The 12,456-nt window shown below is 40.7% G+C and overlaps 1 protein-coding gene across 1 annotated transcript in view; it reads right to left on the bottom strand.

Moving 5' to 3' along the window:
• Positions 1–7,833: 7,833 nt before the first annotated feature.
• ROR1 (receptor tyrosine kinase like orphan receptor 1) overlaps positions 7,834–12,456 on the bottom strand; it is a 400,652-nt gene continuing 396,029 nt past the window's right edge. The window contains exon 9 of the mRNA XM_043575173.1: positions 7,834–12,418. Coding sequence (XP_043431108.1) covers positions 10,991–12,418 — 1,428 coding nt within the window. The 3' untranslated portion in view covers positions 7,834–10,990. The remainder of the gene's footprint in view (positions 12,419–12,456) is intronic.

The raw sequence follows: 12,456 nt of genomic DNA, 5'->3' as shown, positions 1-12,456 counted from the left end.
AGAGTCATGAACCGTGAGATCGTGACTTGAGCAGAAATCAAGAGTTAGACACCCAACTGAATGAGCCCCTCCAGTGTCTAAGTTTTTTTTTTTTTAATTTTTTTTCAACGTTTATTTATTTTTGGGACAGAGAGAGACAGAGCATGAGCAGGGGAGGGGCAGAGAGAGAGGGAGACACAGAATCGGAAACAGGCTCCAGGCTCTGAGCCATCAGCCCAGAGCCTGACGCGGGGCTCGAACTCACAGACTGCGAGATCGTGACCTGGCTGAAGTCGGATGCTTAACCGACTGCGCCACCCAGGCGCCCCTCCAGTGTCTAAGTTTATTAGTAAGTCTGGGTAAATAATGTGTGCTCTCGAGACAGACCTGGGTTGTATCCCAAGATACCTATGTTTTAGTAGTGGCATAGCCTTGAAAAAGTTACTTAGCCTCCCTCCCTGTACCTGGATTTCCTCACCTGTGGTATCCAGCCAGTAATAACAGCTACTTCTCAGAATCATTGTGAGGGTTGAAAGCAGTTAATGCCTGCTGAGCGCTCAGTCACTGGCTGGGGTAGAGTGATAGTCAACACCTATGCTGACCGTGGGCTGGGCACAGGGTTCTACGTGTTTCATGGTAATTCATTTCATCCTCAGAAACGACTCTGTAAGGTAGGGACTATTTTGATTCCAATTTTTACAGATGAGGGAGATACACAGTCACACAGCTGGAATGCAGCAGCCAGTACGCAACCCCAGGGTATCTAGCTCTGGAGTCCATGCTTTTGACCACTAGGCTACCCTGCCTCACAAATGTTTCATGTTCTACCAAGTGAGCTCTCTGGGCTTCTTTCAAAAATTATTGCTACTTTTGGGGCACCTGGGTGGCTCAGTCGGTTAAGCAATTTTCCAGCTGAATTTCTACTTGTTTGCTTTCTGAGTTTTCCTCCACTAAAATGTAAACCCAAGAAAGCTGGACCATTGCTATATAATAAAATAATGTCTGATATGTAATAAAGGCCCAATATAAATCTGTTAGCTAAATGTGTACTCTGTCTTTTCTTTTAGATTATGAATTCATTAAGAACTCAGTCTGACTTCTGTAACTTTTTAAAATGTTTATTTATTTTGAGAAAGAGAGAAAGAAAGAGGGGGTAGAGAGAGAGGGAGAAAGAGAACCCCAAGCAGGCTCTATGCTGTGAGCGTGGAGCCAGACACAGGGCTCTATCCCAAGAACTGTGAGATCATGACCTGAGCCAAAACCAAGAGTTGGTCCCTTAACTGACTGAGCCTTAATTCCTGGAACTTACAAATATGTAGCACTCTGTATGCAGCTCAAAAAAAAAATGTACGAAGTACAAAATAATTATTTTTACATTAACTTATTACTTTTGAAAATTTAAGTGGACAATAGATTTTATTAAGTCCTACTATACACTTTTTTTTTTTTTTTTTTTGGCTTTCTCTTTCAGTCTTTCCCCTTGAAAGTAGGCCTAGAGGATTGGAAGGAGAAAAGTTGCATTACATTTCTTATGGTTGGCAGAATTCTAAGATGACCTTCAAGATCTCCACCCACTGCATACTCCTTAGGACTATGAATATGATGTATTTTACTCTTGCAATTAAGTTAAATGGCGCAGTTGATTTTAAGAATGGGTGAGCCTGACCTAATCAGGTGAGCCCTTAAGAGAGACTGGACTCTTCCTGAAATCAGTAACTGAAAGCGTGAGAAGGAGTCATTGTGAGGGAGATTCCCTTTTGCTACTTTTGAAAATTAAGGGAGCTATGTGGCAAGGAATGTGGGCAGCCTCTAGAAGCTGACAGTGGCCTCTGGCTAACATCCAGTAAGAGAATCAGGGCTTCAGTACTACAACCAGAAGCTACTGAATCCTGCCACAAACACATGACCTTGGAAGAGAACCTGAACTCCAGATCAGAATTCAACTTGGCTAACACTTTGTGAGACCCTGAACAGGGGATGCCATCATGCCATGCCCAGATCGGACTAACAGGACTGTGGGCTAATAAATGGGCATTGTTTTCAAATATTAAGCCTGTGGTATTTTGTTACACAGTAATGGCTAACTAATACAACTTATCCAGAGCGTACAGTTACTGACCAAGACAAGTTATGTGGCAAAAGGTCAGTCACTTACTGAGTTGGGTTTACCCTGATTTAGTGTAAAAAAAACTTGAAACCAGTTGATAGACATTAACATATGGCTTTAGAGGGCTAGGGGATAAAATGGGTGTGGTATCTGAAAAATGAAAACCGAACCAAGGCTCATATACAAACTTTCACATCCTAGGTGAGCAAAGCAATGAGCAATGTAATTATTTAACATTTGCAAAGTTACTGAGGCCACCTTCGGCTTTAACAGCCAAGTGTCCCCTCCCCCTCTTTTTAAAAACAAATCTTTCCCTCAGGACTTGGCCAACAGATGTTTTCATTTTACGAAAACTAAAAAACTGCTTTCCTCATCCACCAGGAATATGTCCCAGTACAAAGTGTTAACCTCGTTTGGATTTGAACCCCCATCCTCAAGAACAAAAAAAGGCTGAGGATTGCCAAATGTCAGCTCAGCTGTGAGAAGTGGTTTAAATCATATTTTGACGTTTGTTACGCTGTTAACTAGAAAATGAACTGCAGCGCACATGCTTCTAGTAACTCTGGTTTCAAATCATATGATCCCTTCTTTGTCTTGAAGACCTTTTGATGTGCGTTCCCAATATTGAGTTTCTCTGCTTTTAATAATCTTATATTCCTTCCCCAATATAAATGTCATGAAAAATACTGAATGCTAATCTTCAAAGATCAAACAGGAAGAAAGAGGTGGGCAGCATAGTTCAGCGACTTAAATTCCTAAAATTTCTCATTTAAAAATTTTATTTTAGCTTATAAACGTCTAAGCTCAAAGAAATGCTTCATTCCCCTTTGTAAAGTTGGAAGTTGCAGGCCCTTTCAAATTTCAGAACTGCGTTAATTATAGAATAATTTAGTCTCTCTCCTCATAAGGTACCCAAGATGCAGGGGCCCCTAGATCACTATTCATATCTGAATTTGTGTCTACCTAACAGAGAGGAGCTCAGAACCAATACATGCTGGCTTTGACTTTATAGTCTTTGCTTCAGAAAGGGTGACCAAAAGGCCAGGTTTGCCTGGGCATAGGGGTTCTCTTGGGAAAAAGGACTTTCAGTGCTAAAACAGGGATAATTCCTGGCAAACTGGCACAGCTAGGTCACCCTACCCTGGGCATCGAGGACATTTTCAGGGTGAGAATTACGTTGACAACTTGATAACAGCTGTTTACTTGTTTTGGAACTTGGTGTTTAAAGGAACCCAGCTTGTTTTCCCTGGCAGGCTGGTGCCCAAACCCCATAATCCAAGTTCTAAAACATAGTGCCCAGAATTCCGTTAGGAGGGGATTTGGGTCTATAATGAAGGAATGCAGCACTTTACATATGCTCAAATGTTTTAGGAGGATCGGGTCTCCCTTTATTTCATTCTCCACATGAGAACACCAATTGTTGAGAGATACCACATATAATATTATGTAATACAACTGTGACTGTGTGTGTGTGTGTGTGTGTGTGTGTGTGTGTAGGGGTAGGGAACTGCTTAAAAGATGTAATTATACTGGGCTTCCTTCACATATATTGGTTTAATATACCTCTTCATGGTGCTCTTAGTTGGCCCCAGGGATGATTCCAGAATTTCAACATGGGAGAAGCTTTGAGGTGGCAATCAGCTTGGGGGTATGAGGGATGACATATGGTATAGGGATGGTCTAGGGATATGTCTCGAAGCTGTTTTTACTTAGTGTATGTTTATTAGGGCCGATTTGAGGGGAAATGATGGAAATTATTGAAGGGCTAAGCCCACCCCCACCTCATTGGCACTAATCCTGGGTGTTCTACATTATAGCATGTGCATGAATAATTAGGTGGAATACTTTGAGCTCTAAATATCTTACCACATTAGAAAATAATGTATCTCTTTATAAACTTGTTTAAAACACATTGAATAATAGCAAGGTTACCACTTTCTGGGCATCTACTATGTGCCAGACAATTCTTAAAGTATTTAAATACATTCTCATTAAATGCTTGTAGCAAGTCTGAAAGACAGATACCCTAGAAAAATTATAAAATTATCTAGACTTTATTTTTTGATAACTTTGTGTCAGGTGCACTTCTCTGCAGCTTACATAAATTAGCTCATTTAGGTTAATTAGCTTCAATCCTAGGAAGCAGATACTTTCACAGATGAATAAATATCAGTTCAGAAACTTGTCTCAATTTGCATGGTTACCAAGGGGTGAAAGAGAGATTTAAGCTCAGGCAGTATGACATCAGAACCTTTACTCCTAACCTCTATGCTACATTTACAATATTTTACTGATAAGGAAATTGACATTCCCTTACTTACTCAAGGTTATCCAGATCATTTGCAGGAACACTTAAAAAGTATGCGCTGTATTCTCCCAGTCTCTTTATTCGGGTCCCATGAAGGAGGGCTAAGGATAGTGTTTTATGCTGTATCTGAGGAATTTACAGGAGATTTTTTTCATTGTTTATTATTTTTTTTTGAGAGAGAGAGAGAGAGAGAGAGAAAGAGAGAGAACGAGTGGGGGAGGGGCAGAGAGAGGGAGGGAGACACAGAATCTGAAGCAGGCTCCAGGCTCTGAGCTGTCAGCACAGAGCCTGATGTGGGGCTCAAACCCACAAACTATGGGATCATGACCTGAGCCAAAGTCAGACACTTAACCAACTAAGCCACCCAGGTGCCCCTATAAGAGATTTTAAGGTAGCTTTTCTGGTACATTCTTGGATGGTTCTGAGGTTATAATTTTCAGAATCTCCCTAATTTTGATAAACTGCTTTGACAACTATTGCTCTAATGCAGAGATGGCTAGTAAGTTTCATCTCTGTTGCCATTTCTGATTGATTAGTAGGTTATCCAGGGCAGTATGTTGAAAATTTTAAGGCTAACTCTGAGTCTGCGGGAAAAGCATCTATTAGTGACATCTGGCATGAATGCAAGAGGAGAGAAGGGTGCTGGTGCTGTGGGTTTGCTCTTTCATCCACCCAGGGCTTCAGCTGAGTGGAGATTGTGTTCTTGTTCCCAACTACTTGCCCCCTTCCCTGCAAGGAGATTCTGTATCCCTACCTGTGACTGTGAGGGTATGGCTGCACTGCCTCTCAGCAGGGTGAGATACATCCATGTCCTACAGTTGGGTTCATCTGCAGAGTTTGTGTTGACCCGGAGAATATGAGAAAAGGACGTGGCATACAGCACGTCTAAGCAGAACGTTTTCAAGTGCCCATGTTTCAGTTCTGCCCCTTGCTCTTTTTTTTTTTTCCCCCAGGCCATAAGAACAGCTGGTCCTTCCAAGACCTGGGAGCAGGGCCACAGCCCCAGACCTACCTCTGCTGACTGATGGAAATGAGAAGTAAACATAATGCAAGTCCCTGAGATTTTGGAGGTATGACTGCAGCCACGCTGACCAATACAATGAATACACTCTGTTTCCAGAGTGAATTGGGGAAGTACAAATAAGTACTGTCATTTTGCCTGATTATTAGTTTTAGTCTTCCTAGGTTGATTCTTAACATCTAGATCACGCAATTGGGGTGTTTCAGTCTCCTTCAAGTAAGTGATCTTAATGGGTGTAGACTCAAAAGAAACCTTTCAGGGAATTGTATTAGAATAGGCCCGGATGACAGATGAAATGACTGTTTGTCCAAGGATTGCATTGGTCAAGGACCACTTGGTGTAGGATGAAGCCTGACCTCTCCCTATTTCTGCTGCAAAATTCACATGCCTCTAAGGTCAGGGAGAGCTTTAGCACTAATTTATGATCGTGGGCAGCAAGTTCTGTTGTTTTGCATGGGATGTGGATTTTGCATGGGATGTCCAACAAAGACTGATATTGAGAACCACTCTCCAAGTGGAACATTCCCTGAATTATCTTTATTCAGCATGTCAGGATACTGGCCTTTTTCAAAGTGTAAGGATGTCCTATCTAATCTTAAAGAGGAGCCTTTCTCCCAACTTTACCATTCCCAGATAAGAATATTTACTAACCTGGTCACTTTGGTGAGACTATGCACCATGTCAGGTCTTGTCAGCAAATGTTATAGTACTCGTTTGTGAATATGCATTTCATAGGCGCATATGATTCAGCTAGTCATAAATATGTCAGCAGACTTTCTCCCTGTATGTCTCCATTTTTTTTAAATCTTCCCCGCCTAATTTCCTAGGGGATTACAATGACCTTGAGAACTCTGATGGTTTGTAAGTCTCTCCTTCCTCCGAGTTAACAGACTCCTTAGTACTCTTGGCATTTATGGTAACAAACTTCAGGTGCAGTTGTATTTTGGCTGCAAACAAGTTCCTCTTAGGCATGTGATCCCTTGTTCCTTCTCTTCTAAACTAGCATTTTCTCCTTAGCTTTTAAACTATTGCCCTAAAAAAATGCTATATAAATTAAGAGTATGAGCTTCACCCCTAGCACCTCCCGTGGCTCCTTATTGTCCTCCTTCAGAGCTTTCAGTCTCTACAGGCTGTGGGGAGCACAGAAACACTCACAGCCAGCCAGCGAGGTCTGATGGGCTGCAACTGGCAAAAGAACACAGTGGAGTGCGCCACAGGTGACTGCATCCAGCCAAGTGGGTCAAGTTGTCACAGGAAGTTCAGGGGAGAGGGGAGCCTCTGCAGCTGCTTCTGCCTGATGCTTTCTAGGAGCCAGATCTTTCTTCCTCCCAAGAAAGAGCAGCCTATCCCTGACCCGGACTGTGTGAAGTTGCAACACAGAGGAGAGCGCTTTTAGTTGTGTTAATCATCGCTGCAAGGAGTCAGAGAAAGTACACTAAGAGACCAAGTCTTTTGAGCTTGTCCACATGAAGGAAAAAGCTTTTGATTACTACCCAGGAATAGGGGTCTCGAGGGAGCTAGACAAGGTAGTCTTGTCAAAGGCTGGGGCTATTCTCTATCCAAGACAACAGCTACAAAGCATATAACCAATTGTCAAATGGTTAAAGCAAAAGGATTTTACTGCTTAATTTTTCACTAAAACTTGATTTTCTTTAAGGGGAACCAAAGTGGCAAATGTGTTATTAAATGCTTACACATACATTTCTAAGGATGTAATGACCACACACACCCCCACCACCCCGCCACGTGCCACCTCAATGTTTAGATCATAGGAGAGCTTGTTAAAACAAAAACTGCTGGGTTCCATCCCCAGAATTTTGGATTCAGGGCTTCCAAGAGGGGCCTGAGAATTTGCATTTCTGACAAGTTCCAAGGTCTGCTAGTCTGAGGACCACACTCTGTGAACCACTGGGATAGGTAATCATCTTTGAACCACTGGGATAGGTAGATAATAGAGCTCCCTTTAATCAGTAGTTAGTGGTTTGTAGTAGGCATTATCTGAGGTGGTGTTGCAAATTTGCAGATGTTGGTGATTAGGGTAAGGCCCAAATCACAGAGCTGAAGGGATTGGGGATGGTGGGAGGGGGAGAGCCTGGAGAGACAGAAGGAAATAGGAGTGAAGGGCAGACTGAAGAATTCACATGAGAGGGAGAAACCCAACCTGACATCCATCTCACTGCCATGAGAGGTGACTGCTTTATTGAGTTTGATCGCTGAGGTGGTGACAAGAACTGTACCTAAAACAGATGGATAAGGCCCTGAAGGTTTTATTGTATTCCCTTCTGTATTAAAGAGCAGAATGGACAAGTTCTTTGAACTTTCATAATGATACTCATTTTCTTTGACAGTGTGTATTAATTGCCAGATGGGGAACTCTTTCTTTTGGGCAAAGAAGGTCATAAAGATAAGCTGTGACAATTAAATGGCCACATTTCTTTTTATTTTATCAGTATGATTGGAATCTAAGTTGAACATGATAAGATGTACACAGCTCTTTCTTCTTCAGAGTTTGAAGACATGATTTTTTATGTCTAAGTTCACACGGAAACAAGGCAGAAAAGGATGCAACTTTGAAAACCAATTTTTACATTCCATTTGGTTGTAAAGTAATTATTCAATATATTATTTTGATTTTAAAAACTAAAAGCTTGCCATATATAGTTGGATAGTATATGGTCATGAAATCATTGGGATCTTTTCCCTTCCACCTGTGGTCAGTGGCAAAAGAATGCCCAAATCTATTTTAAAAGCCTACTTAAAAAAAAAAATCATTTCAATGAAATAGGAATTATAGTAAATAAGAATTATGATTCCTTTTTCTATGAAATGTCAATAATTAGAGAAATAATATTAAAATCCCCAAATACCTCCAGGATAGCAATATTCAGGAAATAATATTATATGGTAAACATTTTTAATAAACAGCAGCATAAAGTAATCAGTGTTTAATATCATCGCTGGTGTGTGAAATACAAATGCACATATCCTCAATATAAAATAGCCTTTTTGTCATTACATCCATGCTTGTCTACTTGAAATGCCCATAATAACAGATCAAACATTAAGTAATACAGTGATTAAATGCATGCAGTGAAAATAAGAAAAGATATGGGAGGGCAAGATATCTGAATATCGCCATGATATATTTGAAGGAAATCTATATCGAGTTAAAAAGAAACAAACAAAGGAAACAAAGAAACAGACCGGATATAAAAATGCAGAGATATATTTTCACTTCTGTGATACAAACCATAAACATAGTTTTGTGCAAAAAAAAAAAAAAAAAAAAAGGAAAAAATAAGGAAAAAAAAAGAAAAAGATCTGAAAATAAAGTCATCTTACAAAACATTGTCAACAAAGCGAAGGACATTTTTCAGTTTGTGAAAAAAATACCATTTTAATACAAAAGGGACTGTGTTATGTAGTATCACAGTGCTATCACAAAATACATTATTACAAGTGGTTTTGAAATTTGGTTTGCTCACCTTAATGACTTCAGTAATTATAAAATGTTTAAAATAAATGTTATAGTTTTTTATAAAAAACTAACTTGAATTTACTTTTTACCATAGTAATGTTTTTCCAGAGTACGTATTTTACTGGCTCACGGAATGCTAATTTCCCTTTAAGGGACTCCTAGAAAAACTCAGATTCACTGAAATCATGTTTACTTAAAATAATAAATATCCTTGGAAAACCATTGATTGTCGTATGATATACAAAATTGTGGTTTGAATCTTCATCATTAAACAGTTGCATAGCAACAAAAGGATCCAAATATTCTCCTCGACCTAAAGTTAAGAAATGTAGCTCTTGAACCAGCTTACTTATGCCACAAAAATATTTCTTAATTTATCTTTCAACAAAACTGGATATAGCCAATTCTTTGAGTTCACAGTACCGATAAGTCCATGTTCATTGTTTGAAGATTCAGTGTTTGGGAAAATTGCAACACATTTGGTAAACAGATTTCCTTGATTTCTCATCCTAATTGCATTTTTTTTTCTTTTTACAAAATTGAAACATCAATGTGCTTTACATTCTCCTCATCAGATATCATTTCCAGGAATTATTTTATATCCTGTAAAGTCTCTTTGTAAGTCTCTTTAGTTGTAAAATAGTAATGATTAAAAAAATGAGACCTTGAGACATTGTTCTTAGAATAAAGGAGTTATTTTTTAACAAGAGAAAAATCTAACATAACATTCCTTTCTATATAGAACTTGAAACCCATAAGAATTCTAAACTTGGCAAAAGATGGCTAGTAGGTAAGTGGCATGAAATGCACATTTGATGCCTCCCTCCTAAGGCAAAAATGATTATGTTTCTTCTATTCACCAGCTTCAAAATTTCAATTCATGGTTATCTTTGAAATGAGAATTCAGTACCTGTGTTTAAAAAAAATACTGTAATGTTTTACAAAATAGAATTCATAGTCTTTGGATTCCAACTAATACTATGAATAAATGGTCGTAACTCCTGGTGCTGGAATAAAATCTATGAACATTTCCAGATCAGAAAAAAAATAAAGGTGAGAGAAACTTTAACTAGGTATTGGTGTCATAGAGTTTCCTACTTCCCCAGAGTCCATTGATGGTGGGCCCCCTACACCTAGGAAGATTCATATTCAGGAGGTTGTAAGCACTAATGTGCTGGTCTGCAGCCATACCTCTATTCTTCAATCCTGTTGTTCCAGGGAAGCTCCCGTGAGGCTGCCCCATGGGAAACCTTGTTCCTCTCCCAGGGGTGCTGATCTAGGCCGAGGGACCATTTTCCTGACTGTGCTTCCTTTGGTTCCTCATTTCTAATGCAATGGAGTGAACTATCAACCAACAATCAATTCCAGCATCCACGTCTAGCCTTCTTATGGTCTGATGCCCTATATTATTTCAAGGGCTCGTGTAAACACACTGTGGAAAACGATAATGTGGAAAAGGCCTTCGTGATCAGCAGAGGAGATTCACAAAGAGGCACATTCTGTACCTTCCCAAAGAAGCCCCACTGTGTAGATGGCCTCAGGGGATCTTACACTTGTCTTATGGCTCGTTTCCATCTGGGATTTCAAATTTTGCCTACAGTTTCCTCATTGATCCTGAACATCATTTTCATACAAGAATGCATAGAGTCTAAATTGAATCAACACAATTCCTGAACATTTGTCCTGAAGATAAGACAGCAGGTAGACAAATGCTACGGTATATACATTTTGGGGAGAGACCAGTCATGGTGAACGGAGGCAAATACACAAAGCACCATTTGACTTTCCTTTTTGGTTTGATATTTAATCACGAGATTCTTTTCTTCTTCACTGGTTTGCAGTTTTTAGTACGTGAAACCAGATGTACCAATCCCAATGCCATGTCGTGTACCCCTGATGGAGTGTTAATCCCACAATCTTTTCTTTTTCTGGCTGGTTGTCTGCCCTGCTTGGTAAGACACAGTTAAACTTCACAGAAGATACTTGTTGCAATGTCTGCTAAGTGAGAACCTTACTTTAATAAAAACATTTGAATTTAAATCTTTTCTACGGCTTTCTAGTTTTTCCTGTATACCACATTTACAAAAGTCATGCATTTTACAGTTCTGCAGAAATCATAGATTCGGTGTGTCCGTGAATATTGGAGTCTCCTAGCAAAGACGGTTGCTTTGAGTCTATTTTGTAGGGTTTTTGAGACTTGTTGCCAAAAACGGTGATACCCATTCCACTGGGATGATTTGGAATCGACATGTGTGGTAGTAAGGGAATGTTTGCTTCCTGATTAGATCCTGAAGAGGGCAAGCTGGTCACATGACCAGTGCTAGTCGACCCACTGGCACTGCTCGGGGACCGACTCTTGGGAGGCGGGCAATGCTGAATCACTCTGGGAGGGCCTGTCGGTTGGTAGTGGGCAGCTGGAAATGCCGCATAGCCAGGAGGTATTGGGTATCCATTGATGGGGATAAATCGCTGGTTCTGAGGTATTGGTGGGCCAATGAAACCAGCAATCTGGCCCTGTGGTGTAATACCCTGGCTCGGGAACATATAATTGGGATATCTGGGGTTACTGAGATTACTCACTGGGCTGGCGCTAAGGGAGGTTGTCTGTGTGGTAGCATTTCCCCCTGAAGGAGTAGTGGAGCTGGTGTGACTTGAAAGTCCCTCCCAGGACCGAAGCCGGACATGGATATCTTTAAATCTTGGTCTCCTGGAAGGAATCTCATTCCAGCACTCTGTCATGAGGCTGTACATTCTGGGCGGGCAATCTTCAGAGCATGGTAACAGCTGTCGTTTCCTTACCATTTCGATCACTTCCTGGTTACTAAATCCGTAATACGGTTGCAGTCCAAAACTGAAGATCTCCCACAAGACAACCCCGAAGGACCAGATATCTGAATCAGAAGAGAATTTGCCATACATGATGGCTTCAGGGGGCATCCAGCGAATGGGCAGCAAAGACTTACTCTGCACCCTGTAGTAATCGGCAGAGTAGATTTCTCTGGAAAGCCCAAGGTCTGAAATCTTTACATGAAGTTGCTCTCCGATTAAAATATTGCGAGCTGCAAGGTCCTTATGGACAAAGAAGTGACTAGACAGGTACTCCATGCCGGCTGCAATCTGAATTGCTATGTGCAGAAAATCTCCATGATCCAGGCTGGATTTTACAGTCCCGTCTTCGTCACTGCTACAGCCAACATCAGAATGTGGGGAGCGCATGATAAGGAACTCATGGAGATCCCCCTGATTCATATACTCAAAAAGCATACACACAGGCTGTTCCTGAGTGACAGCACCCAGAAGGCAGACGATATTGGGGTGGTGTAGTTCGGCCATCAGGGAGGCTTCCTGTTGAAATTCTGTCCATTGCTGGGGGTTGTTATAGTCTTTCAAGGTCTTTATAGCAACCAATTGAGCATGGTCCATGCCTGGGAGATAGAGATGGCCCTTATAGATCTTTCCAAAGGCACATTCCCCCAGTTCTTCCATAAAACGTACAGCAGAGAGTGGCAGCTCTTTAGCCTTGCTCTGTATAGAAAGAAAGGAAAAGTGTAGTTGAAAACACT

Source organism: Prionailurus bengalensis, chromosome C1, assembly GCF_016509475.1.
Source record: "Prionailurus bengalensis isolate Pbe53 chromosome C1, Fcat_Pben_1.1_paternal_pri, whole genome shotgun sequence".
NCBI lineage: Eukaryota > Metazoa > Chordata > Mammalia > Carnivora > Felidae > Prionailurus > Prionailurus bengalensis.
Note: the sequence above shows the minus strand (reverse complement) of the source record. Positions and strands in the feature narration are given on the sequence as shown.